The sequence below is a fragment of the Labeo rohita genome, chromosome 20 (genome assembly GCF_022985175.1).
Source record: "Labeo rohita strain BAU-BD-2019 chromosome 20, IGBB_LRoh.1.0, whole genome shotgun sequence".
Lineage (NCBI taxonomy): Eukaryota > Metazoa > Chordata > Actinopteri > Cypriniformes > Cyprinidae > Labeo > Labeo rohita.
The window spans coordinates 4,170,683-4,191,305 of record NC_066888.1 but is presented as its reverse complement, the minus strand read 5'-3'; the positions used below and the strand labels follow the sequence as shown (position 1 = coordinate 4,191,305).

Here is a 20,623-nt window from a genome sequence, read left to right as displayed (position 1 = left end):
AAAGCCTTTAGGAGAGCGTTTGCATTTTTGAGACAAGCTTCGAGTCAACATTTCTTGCCCTCGGGCACCGCTGGAGCCTTTTTCTAATGGTTCAAGTGTTTTATCCAGCAGTGCTGGATTGTATTGATTAAGAAGCAGGTCATTGATACAGCATTCAGTGAGTGAATGCGGGTGAGAGCTTTATTCATAAAGGCACAGGCATTGTGTTAAAATCCCTTTCATTCTAATAGAGTTTGATTTAGTCAATGTGTAAAGATCGAAACACACCATTTAAAGACCCCCTGTAGTAAAAACCATGTTTTTAATGCTGTTTACATGTCTATCTGGTGTCTTTGCTTAAAGGCAAACAATGTGCTAATTCATCAGTCCACACCATTCTTTCTGCTTTTTTAATACAACGAATAATAGACTGAAAATGTAGTTATTTGCTGATAATCTTCCCTTTTGCATTAGCGCTCAAATCTTTTTCACACTTTAGTATATGCAAACTTGATTTGTGACAGGACACATAAGAACTGATGGCATTTGATCTCACATTTGTAAGGTGCATATGGAACGATTTTCAGGGAAAAACTACTTTTAAAATATTTTTATGCCGTTTTTGTGTATGTTTGAGCAGTGTGAAGAGACGTTCAAAACATTTAAGCAAATGTTTTGCTAACAAGTAGCTAAATGGGACTATGGAGGTTGTAGGGACATTAAACCTCACCACACTTAACTCATCTACATCATTATCATTATCATTATATATTTATACTCACCCTCTTCAAACTATTTTAATTCAAACTTATAGGACCTATTGTGGTAAAGTAAATGACAGTGACATTAAAGTCATGCAACTCTTATAGTTCATTTATAGCCTTAAAGGGATAGTTTACCCAAAAATAAAAATTCTGTCATTAATTACTCACCCTCATGTTGTTCCAAACCCATAAGATCTTTGTTCATCTTCAAGACACAAATTAAGATATTTTTGATGAAATCTGAGAGCTTTCTGACACTCCATAGACAGTAAGGGTCCTGCCGCGGTCAAGGCACCAAAACGTAGTAAGGACATTGTTAAAATAGTCCAAGTGACATCGGCAGTTCAGCCTGAATTTTACGAAAGCTATGAGAATACTTTTGTGCACATACGCTGTGGTCGCGAGAGGTTATTTTTGTTTATTTCTGTGTTTATTTCATAAAATTATAGTTGAACCACTTGGTTGGACCCTTGCTGTCCATGGAGGGTTAGAAAGCTCTCAGATTTCATCAAAAATATCTTAAAGGAGGAGTTCACTTCCAGAACAAAAATTTACAGATAATTTACTCACCCCCTTAGCATCCAAGATGTTCATGTCTTTCATTCTTCAGTCGTAAAGAAATTATGTTTTTTGAGGAAAACATTTCAGGATTTTTCTCCATATAGTTGACTTCAATGATGCCCCCAAATCTGAACTTCCAAAATGTAGTTTAAATGCAGCTTCGAAGGGCTCTAAACGATCCCAGCCAATGAAGAAGGGTCTTAACAATTAGTTATTTTCTAAAAAAAAATTGACAATTTATATACTTTTTAACCTCAAATGCTCATCTTGTCTAGCTCTGCGTGTACTCTGTTTATTCAAGTTAAAGACAGTTAGGGTATGTCGAAAAACTTCTGAGAAAATCTCATTTTCTCCTCCAACTTCAAAGTCATCCTACATTGCTGCAGAAGTACCGACCCAGTGTTTACAAAGTGAACGTGCAAAGTAGATCAAACGGTCTTTACAAAAAAAGCTAAAACAGTGATGTAGGACGATTTTGTTGGAGTTGAAGAAGAAAATCAAAATGTTGGAGTTTTTCAACTTACCCTAACTGTCTTGAACCTGAATACGCAGAGTACACGCAGAGCTAAACAAGATGAGCATTTGAGATTAAAAAGTATATAAACTGTCAATTTTTTTTTTTTTTTTTTTTTTAGAAAAAACCGATCGTTTTGCTAGATAAGACCCTTCTTCCTCGGCTGGGATCATTTAGAGCCCTTTGAAGCTGAAACTCGTAGGCACCATAGAAGTCCATTATATGGAGAGAAATTCTGAAATGTTTTCCTCAAAAAACATAATTTCTTTACGACTGAAGATAGAAAGACATGAACATCTTATCTTATCTTAGTAAATTATCTGTAATTATCTGTAATGACAGAATTTTCATTTTTGCGTGAACTATCCCTTTAATAGAAATTAATTTGCAAAGATTATCTTGATAATGTTAAGAATCACAAGATTTTGGTGGTCACAGAGCTTATTTTGGGAGGCAGCTTTTTGTTAAGGGAACCTGTTGCCCTATACAAAAATGTGTCATCCCTGCAGCACTCTGTTGAAAAACAAAGAACAAAAGGACATTGATCTTCTACTTTCATTTACCTTGTAGAACCCAGAGACGGTGTGTAACCTCTACCAGACGTTCCCTGGATGCTCCGTTCTCGTACCGGAGAGCCACAGGAACCCTTACTCCAATGAAAATGTCCTTGCCAGATCCTCTCCCCGTCACATGTCTGTCACAGAGCGCCTGCGCATGGTCATTCAAGAGCTGGTGGACACAGAGAAATCTTACGTTAAGGTACAAAACCAACAGCTGTGGTATTTTAAATGTTTTTATTGTTTTTATGGAGACATTAAATAATGCGTAATACCTTGTTCTGTATTTACACTATCATATTACTTCTTTCCCGTTGTTTAGGACCTAGGGTCTCTGTTTGAGATCTATCTGAAGCCATTGCAAAGAGAAACCTTCCTCAGTCATGATGAGGTATGTTTTGATATGATGTGTTTTACTTTTAGTTATACTTAACTAAACTGAGTCGGACCCTGCTAATTTTTGCGCATTATATTCGAAATTGCAGATGGAGTCTCTGTTTGGCAGCCTGCCAGAGATGCTGGACTTCCAGAGGGTTTTCCTACAAACCCTAGAAGAGAGGACAACTTCCTCACCGGAGTACCATGCACTAGAGAGCCCTGAGAAACTCAAGGTAAAATATGGTGATGAAATTATGCCAGATTGTATTATTAACCCTTTTATTTTATTATCTATAAAATCACTAATTCTTAATCTGGATCACCTGGAATAAAAGATATTCCAGAAGTACTTTGTCAGGCATTTTGAATATGTTTTGTTGTAAATTAAAAAACACAATGACATAAATAGGTCTGTCATACAGAATTATGGGCAAGGGTCAAGTCCAAGCAGTGTCGTTATCATTAATTAAAACTATTAAAAACATTTTTGTTGTTATTTTAAATAAAGCTGAAACATAATATTTGATGAATAACTTTTTATTTTGTAATGTTGCTTTGGCAAGCAGCTGAAAAAGTTTAAAATTACTAATCAAAATAAAACACTGAATTAATAATATTTAAAAAAAAAACAATTTTTAGAAATCACATAACTGATTTATACATCATCTGAAAGCCTATTTGAAATCTGTTTGAAAACTCTTTGAAAATCTGAAATCTGAGGGTGCAAAAAAAAATCAAAATATTGAGAAAAACGCCTTTAAAGTTGTCCAAATGAAGTTCTTAGCAATGCATATTACCAATCAAAAATTACGTTTCTTGGACATAATATCACAAAATCTGTCCACTATACAGACATTATATTTGAATTAGACTATTAATTGGTTTTACATTTAATAAATGATGTTTTTTTCAGTTTGAGGCACATTTTGAGTCTTTCTCTTTCAATTTCACATCCAGAAACTCCTCTTCTCCCTGGGCGGATCTTTCTTATACTATGCAGATCACTTCAAGCTTTACAGCGGCTTCTGTGCCAATCACATTAAGGTGCAGAAAGTTCTCGAAAGAGGTAAAACATAAACATAAGCCTAATGTCTCATGGCATATTTCAACTAGCATCTTGAGCCAAAAGAAGATGAGGTTGGTTTATATAATTCTTCTGGTTTTTCTGATGGCAGCAAAAACAGACCGGGCGTTCAAAGAGTTCCTGGAGGCAAGGAACCCCACCAAACAGCACTCGTCCACCCTGGAGTCGTACCTCATTAAACCTGTGCAGAGAGTTCTGAAGTACCCGCTGCTGCTGAGGGAGCTGGTGTCTCTCACCGACCCCGAGAGCGACGAGCACAGCCACCTCACAGGTGTGGGACCACCTAAAATGAAAAAACTGTCATTATTTACTCAGAAATTCTTTTAAATTCAGTCAGCCTTTAAACTTTTAGTGATTTAGTAATGACATAAATGGTCTCCTTTCTGATGCAGTTATGAATTCTGTGAGTTAGTAACATAAATGGTCTTTTTTTTTCTGGTGCAGAGGCATTGAAGGCTATGGAGAAGGTGGCCAGTCACATAAATGAGATGCAGAAGATCTACGAGGACTACGGCACAGTGTTCGACCAACTTGTAGCAGAGCAGAGTGGCCCTGAAAAGGAGGTGCATACCTAGAATTACTTTTAAAAGCATACAAGGACTATATAATATGCAGTATATTTTCCCTTTATGACTTCAATATCAAGCCTGGCTGTTCTGTGTCTCAGGTTACTGAGATCTCCATGGGAGAGTTCATCATTCACAGTTCAGCACACTGGCAAAACCCTCTGCCCTCTTTGGGCCGCATGAGAAAAGACCCTGAACTCACCCTCTTCCGTAAGTCAGACCTGATTTACTGTAACTCTAAAAACCTTGCAGTTTATGCTGTGCAATATACGTATAATATTGAAAAGTCAGTGCACTAAGTCAGTGTTTTTTATACATCCAGTTTTCAAGAGAGCACTCATTTTGGTGTATCGGGAAAGCAAGTTAAAGAAAAGAATGGTGAGTTGCGGAATGTGGTACATTATGTATTTTTATGAGGTATATATATATAGACGTAATAAAAAACTGATTTAGAAGTCAAAATTTTGAGGGTTTAATTTCTTAAAATCTTTCTTGACCTCAAACCTTTCAACAAAGGGCATGTATGAATGCCATGCAGGTCTGAGGTCATGATTAATAGTGTTTTAAGTAACACATTAAATTGACAGCCATGTTTTGGTTGCTTTTCGTAAGTTCTTACAGCTAACAGATATTTGTATGTTTTTCCGACTAGACTTCTTCACGGCCCGTGGATCTGGATCCTTTTAAATTCCGCTGGCTCATTCCTGTATCATCCCTTCAGGTCCGACCTGGAAATTCAGCAGGTGTGTGTAACATGATATTCCTGTGTAAACTAACATGAGCTTGACATGGATTAAACAGAGGAGCTCAGTTTCTGTCAGAGTGTAGATCCAAGACAGACCAGGAGAAGTATGGTATTTAAAGGGAGGATTTTAAGAACCACTTGAACATGTCACATCAAAGTTAATCATTTAAAAATGTGTGTCTAAAAAGTCTCAAGCCTTTTTAAAAGACCCAAACATCGCCAAAATTAAAATCCTGTCCATAACTTGCTCTAACTCCATACGCTTTCTTCTTTCAGGTTCAGAAAACCCCTGTGTTTGGGAGGTTGTTCACACCAAGTCTGAAGTGGAGGGACGACCAGAAATGTCCTTTCAGCTCTGCAGCAGGTAACCTATACTGAAAGACAAAAATAAATAAAGAAATAAAAACACTTAGTTACAACTACTACTACTAATAAACATGAATAATGTACAACCTTATTTACCATGAGCTGATTCTTCTTAAAGTAATAGTTCACCCAAAAATTAAAAAATTGACATAAAATTTCATTTATTACATGAGTTTTACATTCAGTCAGGGTTGAACTATCAGTTTACGGGAGTTTTACATATTCAAATGTTCCTTGAAGGAACACTCCAATTTTTTTGAAAATACGCTTATTGTCCAATGAGTTAAACAGTTGAGTTTTACAGTTTTCGAATCCATTCAGCCGATCTCCGGGTCTGGCGGTAGAACTTCTAGCATAACTTAGCATAGATCAGCATAATAATCAAGAAACTATGAGTGCAACAGGCGCAATGATATCACGCAGTGCCTGAAAATAGGCTAACTTCCGTCAACATAAACAACGAAAACGGTAAAACTCAACTGTTTAACACTAGAGGAGCTGGAAAATGAGCCTGTTTTCAAAAAAAGTGTAGTGTTCCTTTAACCATGATTAAATCACTGTAATCCCTTGAGAAAAAAAGTACACTTTAGCATACTTTTTAAAAGGGTATTTATTACAGAAATAATACATTTTAATAGAATATACATAAGTGCAAACTGAATGTAATGTTTTTAAAATAAAAACCCTTGTGAATAAAAAGTACAATTTCAGAATGTACTTAAAATGCTCTATTTTCACACACTAATTTTAAACTCATACTAAAAATGATTTTTAGTACTTAAGATAATCTTAAAAACATCTAAGTATACTTAAATGTGCAATTTTGAGACACCATGGATATGAACTAAAATGTGCTTTTAACATACTGTCTGCACAGAAAATGTATTTAGTTACCACTTGTAGTACACTTGAGTGTACTAGTGTATGAAAGATGGTTCAAGTGTACTACAAGTGTTAACTAAATACACTGTTATACAGTGACAGTATGTTAAAAGCACATTTTAGTTTATATTCATGGTCTCAAAATAGCAGTTGAGTACACTTCGATGTTATTAAGATTATCTTAAGGAGAGCTAAATTATAATTTTTAGTATATTAAGTACAAAATTGCGAAATTGTGAAAACAGAGCACTTTAAATATTTATGGAAGTGCACTTTTTTCACCTGTGAATGAATTATGTAGTTCAAATATATTCAATATGTATGTAATCGCATATTAAGTACTTTACATGTGGTTTAGTATGTTAGTCAACATCAGAATACCGCAAGTATACTTCAAAGCACAACAAAATTACTTAAAATGTACTTTACAGTAAAAATTGCACTTATTAAATGTGTGTCAAGTACACATAGTTAACCTTTTTTATTAAAAACATTTTATCTGAAAGTAGTTTTTAAAACATACTTCAAGATCTAATGTACACAACAAGTGCATGTTTAATACAATTAAGCGCACTCCTTTTTCCCATGGGATATATATTCTTCTTATGACTTATTGCATTATTATAAGCTTTTAAATGCAGATTTTAAATGTTCTCTCCTCTTGTTTTTGTGTGCAGTAATCTGGAGAACAAGGCTAATGCGGTGAGGGCCATCCGCACTCTTTTGAGAGAGAATGCCAAGCGGACGGCTCCAGTTGAGCGACGATTCAGAGATCTAAATTCTAACTTCACCTTCCCCAGAAGAAGCCACCCAGGAGCGCTCAGAACAAACTCCTGGCAGCGGCTGCCGCCACAGTCAGATGGGCCAAAAGTTTCAGACTCAGATGAGGGCAGACTGCATGACGGATACGCTCATTCCGAACCCCCCCTCAGGCCCTCTAGAGGTGAGAACTCTACTCTGAGCAAGAGATCCATGTGCTCCCTGACCAGCGCTTTGGAAGATCAACTTCAGAGACTGAACTTTGTAGAGGAACCACAAGGAATGAGCAAGAGCAGTACCAGCAGCCTCCAGGGCAGTCAGGTGACTCTGCTGGACGACACTCCAGGTCTGGACCTCAACACCCTGCTGGCCAGGGACTACAGCGTGCAGAGCTTTGGTTCGGTAGTCAACGAGGATTGTTTTTACGACACGGTCATGGGCATCCAAAAAGCTGCCATTCCCACCCTGTAGAGGAAGCTGGTGCTATAAAGATTAAAATGCACTAAAACATGATTATCGTGCCTTGATATGAACAGCTTTTACATAGCCAGTCTTATGTCTGAACAGCTCTGTTGCAAAATCTAGTGAGCTGCCTGCCTGGATGCCATTTAATGCATAATAGGTATTATAATTATGCTGCCTCCCTTTTGAAAAAAAACAAAAGTCTCTTATTCTTATTTGATCTTATTTGATTTGATTATAGTAAAAACATTAAATTAAACATTTGATTTCTTTTTTTCAGAACTGCTTTAATATATTTTAAAATGTTGTTTATTCCTGTGATTGCAAAGCTAAATTTTTAGCAGCTATTTTCTTCATTAAAGTAAATTAATAAAATATGCTGATTTGGTTCTAATTATTAAAAAACTTTTGATTGGTAGTATATACTAAAAGTTAAATTTAACTAGGTTTTTTATAGTCTTGGAAAAACTTGAATGTATGATGATATATAATAATATATATGTGAACCTAAACCACAAAACCAGTCATAAGGGTCAAATTTGGGATGTATACATCATCTAAAAGCTTGGTTTGTTACTATATGAAAATCTGGAATCTTGAAGGTGCAAAAAAATCAAAATACTAAGAAAATCACCTTTAAAGTTGTCCAAATTAAGTTCTTAGCGATGCATATTATTAATCAAAAATTATGTTTTGATATATTTACAGTAGGAAATTTACAAAATATCTTCATGGAACATGATCCTTACTATCCTAATGATTTTTTGGAAGAAAAAAAAAAATCTATGGTTTACACACACACACACACAAGGAAAATATAAAGAAAAAAAATTATAGACCTGGAAAATTCATGGAAATTAATTTAAAAAAATCCTTTTTATATCCTTTTTATCCATTTTTAAGGTATACCAAGGTCTGAAATATTTTATCAGGTCAAATTGTGAGTAAACTAAAATTTTAAAATCATGTAAATCATGAAAGACTGGAAAAGTCATTAAATAAATACATCCAATAAATTTAGTAAATTTGTTGTTTAAAATGAGTGAGATCCCTAAAGAACATTCAGAACATGAAACTTTTGGAATTCTAATTTTTTATTTATTTATTTATTTTTTTTTATAATTAATAGTTATTTTAATCTCTAGACACTGACAGTTTCTGTAAATTAAAAAAAAAAAAAAAATTAAAAACAATGTCATTACAGCAGATGTACAAATGGAAACCTACTGTTGTGGACAAATGGGGCCTTTTGTTTTATGTGTGACTGAGAAGAGTTTCCCAAGTTAGTCACTTGGTTCACTGGGTAGTCAGCTCACTAGGGTTTGGGACAGAGCCATTATGTGGCTGAACAAATGGATGATCCTGCCTTAAATTCAGAGCATAGTTTACTTATTCAGAGCATTCCATACAGTATGTGCTGACACATGTATTACTAATACAGGAGCAAAGACTGTTTCACTGTAAGTGAATGCTGTAGCTTTACATCTGTATATGTTATATACTTGTTTGACAAAGGCTTTTCTCAGCTCAAGACTGAAATGGCTTGATTTCACTGAGCTAGATAAGTTTTGATAAACCTGAAGTCTGAATATAGAATATTTTGTTTAAATTATGCTTGTATATGTTTCTTACAGAATTGTTGTGGGCACATTTGTGATGTGTGATTTTTGTTTTTTATATAAATATTATTCAAAGGCATGTTTTACATTCCTTAAGTTAAAAACTTAAGTTTTTGTTATAGTTTAAGCTTGAAAATACTGTTATTACTGTTAAGATATGAATGTTGATATGCTCTGTTGTCAGTTTTGGCTATTTTTAATTCCTGTAATTTATTTGTAAAAATATACTTCTCTAAATGACTTAACTAAACATACTTTGTGAAAATGATTTTGTTTTAATATTTAATAAAGACTGTGTTCTATAATATGCCTTGATATCATGAAAATCTTGCAAATATTGATCACCTACAGCATAAACCATATTCAGTCAGACGGGCAGAAACAAGATTTCAGCAACTTCGTTTTCTCTCCGTAATGAAAGCAAAAATGCTGTCCGACACAACACAATTGCAGACAATTAAAACTTTGCATTTAATATGCAGTTATATGGAGCAGATTTTATTTATTTTTTTAATGATCACCCTGTACTCTGCCATGTCTTTGGAAAGGTTTAGAGATCACTCTTTCAGTTACTCTTTCTTACTGCCTCTCGAAACACCTACCTTATTTTAAAAGTAATAGACAGAGAAATGAACAGAAAAAAATTATGCTCAACTGAGTCATAATTACGACCCTTTTTCTCTACATTTCTTTGTTGAGGACTTTCGTGGGCGATGTTCATTGTGTACGTGGGCTTTGAAAGCACATTTCTTTGTCTCTTAGATTGAAAAGAGATGGGAGGGGGTGTTCTGTACTACAAAAAAGCTTGATTTACATTCCCAGAAGCTGTGATTGTGATTGGCAGGCAGCTGAGGAATAGTGGTGAAGTTTTGGCTAAGCTTAGGTTTTAGTCTTTGGTTCTTTGTACACGAAATGCAGTTGTTGTGATGCAAAATGTCGACTGTGTATGAGCGTCAAATAAGAAACACAACCCATGTTGGCAATGTTATATGGCTTCACTGACAATGACAGCAATTTGAAGCAACTAAGCAACTGGAAGTCATTCATTTTCAACACAAATTGTTCATTTTTAATAGCATGAACAAGTTAAGTTTGATTCATACAGATTCTGGTTCTATAGCAGCCACCACTATGAGGTCAGCAGAGCTCACATGATCCATCAAGAAAAGTTCTACTTGTTTTCTGCCTTCACTTGACTACATTATCTCCCAGGATGTTAAAGGCACAATATGTAAGTTTTCACCACTAGAGGATGCATTTTCAAAACAAACAAAGAACTAAAGAGTAGCTTGATGATGCAGTGAGTGAGTGTGGAATCATGGGAGTTGTAGTCTTAATCCCCACAGCCGATGCAATCCATCGGGACTCAGGCAGAAATTATGTTCATGGATGAGCTAATGTATTAAAGACTTATTGAGATCCCTGTAGTATGAAGCAGGGTGGGACTGAAAGCTGTGGAAGAGAAACGGGGACGCCGGAGCGATTGCTAATGAAGGACGAGCTCGATACATGGCTCGAAAACAGCAGAGTTTATATTATGCCACAGTTGACCACTTCCGCGCCTTCCGGTCATACGTATGTGAGGTAAAACAGAGCTGTTTTATCATACTAGATACATTTGAGTGTGTTATAATACCACTCTGTGCGTTCGTCACCGGTCTAAAAAAAAGGCATTACATATTAAATCATCTTTAAGGTTTCCATGTTTTCTACAAAATAAAACCAGAAAATCGAGGGTGTATGATGTCATTGGCAGGCGACGCAATGACACGGTCCATTACAATAATTAAAATAGCTTATTTCTCTGGATTAAAACATTCTTGGAATCATTTGGGTAAATGTAAGTGCACAAGTCAGCAAACCTTGTGTGACCTTGTGGGGATATTTTTAGGTCCCCATGAGGAAACAGGCTTATAAATCATGCAGAATGAGTTTTTTGAGAAAGTAAAAGTGTGCACAGTCTCCTGTGAGGGCTAGGTTTATGTGTAGGGTAGGTGTAGGGCGATAGAAAATACAGTTTGTACAGTATAAAAACCGTTACGCATATGACATGTCCCCATAAAACATGGAGAAACACCATGTGTCTGTGTGTGTGTGTGTGTGTGTGAGAGTGTATACCAGGGTTCTCATCTATAAATGCTGCATATGCACAAAATGGGCATATGCATACACGTAAGCAATTTCCAATGCACATATCCTGATATATAAAAAATAAACTTGATGTAAATATGTACAAGACATACGGACAAACTCTTTTGGAGTGAGAAAAGTAATGAAGTAAACAATTTTAAACTTGTTTGGGGGCACCATTGAAGTCCATTATATGGAAAAAAATTATTAAAAAACACAATTTCTTTACGACTGAAGACAGAAAGACATGAACATCTTGGATGACAAGGGGTAACTGAGTAAATTATTTGTAAATTGTTATTCTGGAAGTGAAGTTCCCCTTTAAGTAACTGAAATGCCAAAGTATGCCTTTTACGAAGCATAATTTGAATTTATGTTTGGAGAGCACCGAGCAAAAAGAAAATGAATGTTGGGGAAATTGCAAAGAAGCCCAATCTCCTGTTGCCACAGTAACACCTGTGTGAAGGACCATAAAGACGGCCCACCTCTCCAGCACATCAACTGTGAATGAGACTCCATCCTTATCAACAGAAGCAGCCAGAGGAAGGGAGCAAACACTCCTCAGGGGACGGATCTTTACAAGCAATGATGGAAAAGCGTGGGAAGTGTAGAGAGCTCTATCTCGCAGTACACGGATCCCAAAGCTGGGCTTTCCCTGCCCTCTGCCTGCTCTGAAATCAACTGACTGAGTGTTGAAGTAATCAGAACAGACTCGGCACTGCCAAGAGCCACTGCGAGTTTTCTCTCTCAAAACTAATCTGAGAGCTATTGGGTTTTCAGCTTTGCCATTCTCCAAATCAACTTGTTTGGATCTCACTCACAGTTCATGGACCTTCTGGACTCAAGGAGCAAAGACATGACACATGTTGCATCCAGAACTGGAGATATCCGAGGGAAAGTGTTAGTCCAGAGTCTGGCTTTGGTTCGGTCTTGACAGGGGCAGTAAAAGGAGTGGGAACATGTCAGGCTGGGCACTATGACCGCCTGTGCGGAGCTCGAGGAATGTGCTGTGCTCAGCCTGACGTCCTCCCTGTGTCACGCTTAGAGTGCCCCTCTCGCCCACTACCTGGACGTCACACACTTTGTGTGTGCTCTTGCTGACTGCACATGTGTAAGTGTGTTGGCATATTCTGGCATTAGCTGTCAAGACATACAGGTTAGTGAGACAATGAATTTTACTATTCTTTATTTCTTTCTTTTGTTCTTTCTTTCTTTCTTTCTCTCTCTCTTTCTTTCTTTCTTTCTTTCTCTCTTTTTACAGTATATTAATTGAAGTAATACTGAATAATATTGTTTGTTTTTAAGCTATCAGACTTAAAGTGTTTGTCTAGTGGATGAAACATACAAAACAAAACAAAACAAAACAAACAAAAAAAAAACAAATTGAAGGAGGGGCCTGAATTTAGGAAGTTTTACAGGAGAAGTCCACTTCCAGAACAAAATTTACAGATAATTTACTCACCCCATTGTTATCCAAGATGTTCATGTCTTTCTCTCTTCAGTTGTAAAGAAATTTTGTTTTTTGAGGAAAACATTTCAGGATTTCTCTCTGGTTCATGACAGTTAGGGTAGGTAGAAAAACTCCCATCTCATTTTCCTCTCCAACTTCAAATTCATCCTACATAGCTGTTTTACTTTTTTTTTTTAAAAGGGCGTTTGATATTTTTTGCTTGTCCACTTTGTAAACACTGGGTTGGTACTTCTGCACCGATGTAGGATGATTTTGAAGTTGGAGGAGAAAATGAGATGGGAGTTTTTTGACATACCCTAACTGTCTTTAGCCGAAGTACACAGAGTTCACACAGAGCTAGACAAGACATGCATTGGATGTTAAAAAGTATATAAATGGTCAATTTTTTTTTATCATTTTTTTTTTTTTAAATAATCGATTGTTTCACTAGACCCTTCTTCCTCCACTGGGAGTGTTTAGAGCCCTTTGAAGCTGCATTTAAGCTGCATTTTGGAAATTCAAAACTCAAAATCCTGAAACATTATTTCTTTACGACTGAAAAAAGAAAGACAAGAACATCTTAGATGTCAAGTGGGTGAGTAAATTATCTGTACATTTTTGTTCTGGATATGAACTTATCCTTTAAGGTGGAGTCAAAGGCAAAATGTACTCATCTAGATTGGAATCTGTGCAATATGAGATTTCACATTGTCTCTTTCGCTCATGAAGGCTGCATTATTTTGATCAAAAGTACAACAAAAACAGTAATATTATTAGTATTTTAAATGTAATTTATTCCTGTAATGGCAAAGCTGATTTTTAAGCAAATATTACTACTTTCTTGATCCCTCAGAACTCATTCTGATAATGATAATATGATAATATGATAATGGGGTGCTTAATTATTATTAGTTTTAAATTATTTATAATGTTTATTATTGACAATGTTAAAACCAGTTTTTGCTGCTTAATATGCAAAATAAAACCATTAGTTTTTTAGGATCCTATTATGAACAGACAGTTCAAAAGAACAGCATTTATTTAAAATAGAAATGTTTTGTGACATTATAAATGTCTTTACTGTTACTTTTCAGTTTAATGAATCCTTCCTAAATAAAATAATTACTTTTTTTCCCTGTCTGTTTGTTAAAATCTTACCTACCCCAGACTTTTGAATAGTAGTGTATCATGGTTTTCACAAAGATATTAAGCAGCCAAAACTGCTTTCAACAATGATAATAATAAGAAATGTTTCTTGAGAAGCAAATCAGCATATGTGAACTAGGACTACAAAAGTACATTGTATGGGGCAAAATTACTGATTTTTCTTTTATGCCAAGATCATTAGGATATTAAGTAAAGTAAAAAGATGTTTTGTAAATTTCCTACCTTAAATATATCAAAATGTAATTTTTGATCAATATGCATTGCTAAGAACTTCATTTGGAGAACTTTAAAAGCATCTTTATCAATATTTAGATTTTTCTTTTTGCACCCTCAGATTCCAGATTTTCAAATAGTTGTATCCTGACCAAATATTGTCCTATCCTAACAAACCATACAATGGAAAGTTTATTTATTCAGCTTTCAGATCATGTATAAATCTCAATTTTCAAAATATTGAACCTTATGACTGGTTTTGTGGTCCAGGATCACATATTAGTATGATTTCTGAATGATCATGTAAAAATGAAGACTGGAGTAATGGTTGCTGAAAAAGTAGACTTGCTATCATAGGAATAAACTACATTTTGTAAAAATTGTAAGAATTTATTTATTTATTATTATATTTTTTTTAATCAAATATGCAGCCTTGGATATGCAGCAGATTCCAAACATGGTTGACCAAGAGAGGTTGGACCAGTAAGCATTCAGCTAGCAATGCGAAAAAAGACTCATAGCGTTGCACTAAAAAATCAAGCTGAACACCACAATGATTTTTAAAACTAATTCAAACGCCTTGGCAAACAGCATGGCAGCATACAAAAATAAATAAATAAATAAAATAAACTCAAACCATTGCATTGCAACTTGTTAAAAAACACTTAGAACACCTTACATTAGCAATCACACCACTGTGCGCTACAAATTGCTCAGACCACCTTTGCTACAACACTTCTGTGCACTAAAAACCACTGTGAACACGATAGCAAATGCACAGTGGCGTGCTAAAAAGAACACCTTGTGTCTACACAAACCACTCAGACCACTTTAGAAACCACATAGCAACACGTTAAAAAAATTCAAACACCTTTAAAAACCACATAACAATGTGTTAAAAACCCACTCAGCTCACATCGTGGTGCCAATTGACTTTTGCATGGGCAAACAACACTATCATGATTTAAGTTTGTCCAACATCAAGTCAAATTTATTTGTGCACAAGCAGCTTTGCAGAAAATCATTATGTTAATGTCAATACTATAAAAATGCTGTATGGTTGCATTCAGCAGTACAGTTTACATTTTGCGTTGATACAAGCATTTGAACAGTTGAGATTTTCCATATACAAATATATACAGCTTAACTGAAGTGTACTGTTTGTATCTAGGTAAGATGTAAGATGTCTTAATTGTAACCATCTCAAAGAATTTTGTAGGTATATATCACAATTTAGACATTTAAAGATCAGTACAAACAATGCTGCTTCTCATCTGACCGTAGGTGACAGTGACAGTGGAAGTAAATGCGTTGTTTTTCCTCAAATGAGTCTGTGACTGTGGAGATGCAGTGATGGTGCAGGGCTGTGCAGATGTGCTTCCACCACCGGCTAGAACAAGCAGCCCTCTTTGTTTAATGACAGATATACAGCCTCAGCCTGTGCCACTGCTTTGTGGGCCGCTATTGTGAGATGCTCTTTCATTACTGACCCTATTCACCTTAGATTTCAAGACGTTTAAAAATTTCAGACAAACTAATTTAGGTTTACTGGTTGCATGAGATGTGACCTATAAGTAAACAAAAAAATTAATGTTTATTTAATGTAAAGATCTATAAATTGGATTTCTGACAAATGTAAAACCATTTATTTACTGCATACTCATTTTACAATAATAAAAGGAAATAATGCTAAAAACTAAGACTAATATAAACACATCCTGGATAATTAAAGCTTTAAATGGCTTGTTTTGCGGATGTGACATGTCTTTACACTGTGCTTAATAAGAAAAATGAAAAATCAATAGAGTCCAAAATGAAACCTTTTGCCACCCCGCTAATGAAGAGTAACTTGTGAATATTTATCAGCTATAAACATATTGAAATAGAAATTAAATTGTATTTTGCATCACTTTTATTAAAATAAAATCTTCTTTTTTTTTTTTTTTTTTTTTACAAAAAACATAAAATTAATATAAAATAATTTTGGTCTCTCTGACAGTGGAATGCAAATTTACTTGTTATAATATAATAATTATATTTTTATTAATTTATTAATAAGTGTATATTTCACATGTCAGCTCCTGGATAAAAACAAAAATGTTATGCATAGTAAACTTACGATTATATATTTGTCACCTGTATGCAAGTCATGATATATATATTTTTTTCACATCAATTAAATTTAAAACATAATTTTTAAGTCTTACTAAAACTGCTGACTGGTGAGTATTTGTTTTATTTACTCAAAATGATTTCAACTGCATTTGTTTAGTAACTGTTATAATAAGTTTTGTAGTCCATTATCTTTATTTTTCAAATTTTCAACAGCTGTTTCTTTAGCTTTAACATTTTTTGTTTAATAGGTGTTGAAAATACAGATTATATGACGTCCATAAAAAGAAAGGAAATGTTTATCTGAGTTGAGTGAAAAACATCCCCATGAGAAAAGTGAATTTCCATTTTCTCTTCCCACGCCCTGCAAACAGCTAGAGGCTAAATATGCTGCTAGTACACATGCTCAGTCCTGTGACTCAACGAAATAGACTCCGACATTCTGCACATGTGCTTAAACTCAAAACATTTCTAAACTAACCTTCAGAAAAGTCTATGAGAAGGAGTATGAGAAAGACTTTGAATTTCACTTGCAAAGGATTTATGCAGTGTCACATTTACTATAAACCACAAATCCAAGTGACCTACTGTTTTTCTTTTTCTTTTTTCATTGCACAACATTATAATGCTCTGCTGCTGTTCTCTGCAGTATGCACTTTGTTCAGATGTGAGTGATGAAACAAATAAACAGTACACTGACAATGGTAGCATAAACACATTAATTGTATTGTTTTGGAGGGTACACACAGTAGACAGCATAAATTATAATCATATAAACTATGATTAATTTTCTATAAGATGCTATAGACAAGATTCATCTACATGATTTGTCTTTGTTCACATATAGCAACATCATAAAAATAATACTTGGAAAACGGTGTCAAAAATCATGTGCATTATGAGTGAGTTCATGCATTAATAATCATTCACCTTGTTCATGATATGATGTATTATGCACCGCTGCAATTTACATACGAACATTTTCCCCTGCATTACAGTATGTCATTGATGCATTGTCAAAATAGAATATCTGCTTTTTTTTTTTACAGGTAATACATCTCATTTGTTATCAGATCTTTAAAAGGCAGTTGTGCAGTCCACCAATAACACTAGAGAATCCAGTCGTAAGAACGCCTACTAGTAAATAACAATGCAGTGACCTCCAGTGTAAAATTGCTGCCGGTGTGAACACAGCATTGCACTAGATTTAAACATAAATGTTTATTGCAGATTATACCTGTCTTTGTCCATTTTAGCAGCAGCAGAAAGAGTGACAGAAAACATATTTCTTTGTAGCAACGCTATATGCAATTTCCTCCTTTGCTACTTATCAAAAATGAATCACACCAGTAACCTATTTCTACTTGCCGTATAATAGCGCAGCCATAGATAATTGCCTGCCACATGTAATAAGAATTGATTTTCCAGCTGCACATTGTGTATTTTGTGCTGAAAAAGGGTATTTATTATCTTCATCACATCTCCTTGCATATTGCCTGAAATGACATTCCCTACTCCGTGTTCTTTGACTGAATGACCTTCAAGTGAGGAGTCCAGCGGTACAGTGATTACTGATCACATGGTGAAACATCCAGTCACTCACAATGGGAAGGTGTGGGGGTTCTTTTATAGGACACCGAAAAGCTTTCAGACTTGTGCTGGGTTTCCAAGGAGATGTTATTTGAAAGAGAAAGAGGCAGTTTTACTGTAGTTTTTGCTTGTTTTTACAGCAATTCTCTTTTCTTTCTCTTTTCTTCAGCAGCTAAAGGAAATCTCTTCAGAACTGCTTGACTCACCATAGTGCACCAGTGAAAGGGTAAGTAAAGGTTTTTGTTTGTTCTGAGATGAATGAAACGGAATGCACTCTCACAATGCACTTGTCTTGATCAATTCATGAGATTCATCACCGTTTGAAGGACAACAAAAGATAGGAGCAATTTTCATTCCCTTTCTAATTTCCAAGCTGTCAAATGGTTTACAGAGATAAGGAAAAAAATCAATTAACTCAGACAAAACAGCTCAGATAATTGGCTAAATTTCTACCTTGCAGCAGTTATGTGTCATTTTTGTGCATTCTTAACAGCATCGCCCATGCCAAAGGGTGTTTCTGCAGCGGCGAAGTCAAAAAACAATTAGCCTTTCAACCGCTTCAAGTCGCTTCCCCCCCAAACCGCTGACTGGTTCAGGGTGTACTAAAACATAAGCGTCCCAAATAGGGATAGGGTGGGAAAAAATTGCGGTTTTTCCTTTCAGTCATCAGACCCGTGCCTCATCTGTCAGACCGTCACGCTTGTTCGCTCAGTTCAATTCTCATTCCGTTTTTATCGCAGCCTTGCGGAGCCAGTGCGGAGGAATTATCTGCTGTCAGGTCCTGCGCCGGGCTGATAGGGAAAGCAGCGCACCGAGGGCCACTGCAAGGTGAGAGGGACGGCCGCAGGGGGAAGGGACCGAGGATGCCGTCTTCCACCATGCAAATGTTCGCGTTCATTCTGGCGGTATTGGGAGTCGTAAGTGCCACGGTGGCCACGCTGCTACCCAACTGGAAGGTGAGTGCGGATGTGGGCTCCAATATCATGACTGCCATCTCGCAGATGCAGGGACTGTGGATGGACTGCACCTGGTACAGCACCGGCGTCTTCAGCTGCTCGCTTAAGTACTCGGTGCTGGCGTTGCCGGCTTATCTCCAAACTGCACGCACCACTATGGTGCTTTCCTGCATGATGGCGACAATGGGACTCTGTTTGGCCGCCCTAGGGCTGAAATGCACTCGCTGGGGTGGCAGTTATCGCTCTAAGGGACATACGGCGATTTCCGCAGGAGCTTGCTTCGTCATAGCAGGGGTCCTGTGTTTGGTGCCCGCGTCCTGGTTCACCAATGAGGTCATCACTACGTTTATGGATTCCAAAGTGCCCAAAAGCAGCAAGTATGAGCCAGGCGCAGCGGTGTATGTGGCATTTGTGTCGGCAGGATTTCTTTTAGCTGCAGGCGTAATCTTTTGCTTATCATGTCCTGGAAGAAGAGGCGGTCCGTTGGATTCGGGCTCGTCCCACCCTGACAAGCCAAAACAGCAGAAGCTGCACCAGGAGCAGCCGACCCGCAACCAACAAAAACAGCAGCACCGCGAACAGCAGAGTCAGACTGAATCGCCGGAACGAGAGCAGTCGCATCGAGAGAAGCTACACCAGGAAAAGCTACAAGCGGACGATCGTCAGCAAGAGAAGTCGGTGCCGGACAGGTTGAACCTGGAGAAGGACAAGCAGTACTATTCTCCATCCCGAACCCGAAATCAAGATGCCAAGGCCGTCTATAGTCTGCACGACTACGTGTAAACAACAGTCATCAGCTCCAGGAGCATTTAGAGTGTTCTTGATTATCAGACTGCCTTTCTTTGTGAGCGGCAAAAAAGAGGAGGGGAAAAGCAGCGGAGCAGCAGGAGGAATAATGACTTTGATGGTGTTATCAACCCTTCTCATCTGTGCTTTCGCTTACAGTGAAACAGCAGAGGTATTTCCAAAGCCACGGAACAGACAAGTAAGGATTGTGAATCCTGGGTACATGGTTTTTATTGCAACTACAAGTTGAAAGGAGGCCAAACTGTGACGTATCATAAAAAAATACAACATGAGACATGGGAATTCCTTAAGATATTAATGTAAGAAAAGTTCTGAAGGTGCATTGGATTGATAAAATTGAGTATTTTATTGCTGCCCCATTATTTTATTACCTTAACGCAAACACTCGAGAGTTCTACAAGCAATTTTATCAGCCTTTTAGCAAATGGAAGTTTTAATTCAGAAGCTTGTAGATGATACATTAGCCAGTATGTGCATGCTGTTTGTAGATAATGCAGTTAATAATGCCACAAAATAGCTTGCAGTTGTGAAAGCACTGAGGCGATAATCAAGCTTGCACCTGAGGATGCTTCACCCCATCAGCTGTCCATTAAATGGTGCGTGTCCTTCAGAAAAGGGATTTTGATGTGTCCAGTCCATATTTTTCAAAGAATGGTGATTGGGGGGAGGCACAGCAGCAGGGATCGTCTGAGGTAATGATGCTCTTTGCTTTTCCATTAGGTTCGCTACGGATGGGTGCACAGTGCTCATTTATTGCGGGCAGGCACAGATACACCAACACACACACATAAGCTTTCCTTCCCTCCCTCATACTCCTGATAGAAGGGTAATGGGGGCTTGCACCCAATCATCATGATGTTGTGCGCCAGTGTGTCGCGCCTGCAGGAAGTGCAGTTGGTCCTGTTCTAGGGCAAACAGGACGCGGCAACACGCTGTTCACACTTTTGTCAAAAAGTAGAACC

General features: G+C 36.6%; 2 protein-coding genes across 3 annotated transcripts in view; both read left to right on the top strand.

The window, feature by feature from the left end:
- Positions 1–8,810, top strand: part of LOC127183018 (rho guanine nucleotide exchange factor TIAM2) — a 54,180-nt gene extending 45,370 nt beyond the window's left edge. The window contains 11 exon segments of the mRNA XM_051138804.1: positions 2,389–2,577; positions 2,698–2,766; positions 2,861–2,986; positions 3,711–3,819; positions 3,929–4,108; positions 4,282–4,400; positions 4,505–4,613; positions 4,726–4,781; positions 5,056–5,146; positions 5,425–5,512; positions 7,074–8,810. Coding sequence (XP_050994761.1) covers positions 2,389–2,577; positions 2,698–2,766; positions 2,861–2,986; positions 3,711–3,819; positions 3,929–4,108; positions 4,282–4,400; positions 4,505–4,613; positions 4,726–4,781; positions 5,056–5,146; positions 5,425–5,512; positions 7,074–7,626 — 1,689 coding nt within the window. The 3' untranslated portion in view covers positions 7,627–8,810.
- A 3,098-nt stretch (positions 8,811–11,908) lies between these two features.
- On the top strand, positions 11,909–20,284 carry LOC127183035 (claudin-20). 2 transcript variants are annotated; one of them, XM_051138832.1, is made up of 3 exons: positions 11,909–12,522; positions 18,071–18,124; positions 18,639–20,284. In XM_051138832.1, the coding sequence occupies exon 3, from the start codon at positions 18,762–18,764 to the stop codon at positions 19,635–19,637; it is 876 nt and encodes a 291-aa protein (XP_050994789.1). In that variant the 5' UTR covers positions 11,909–12,522; positions 18,071–18,124; positions 18,639–18,761; the 3' UTR covers positions 19,638–20,284. The 2 variants fall into 2 exon arrangements, with proteins under 2 accessions (XP_050994789.1, XP_050994788.1); XM_051138831.1 differs by having other exon boundaries at positions 18,068–18,124.
- Positions 20,285–20,623: the final 339 nt, after the last annotated feature.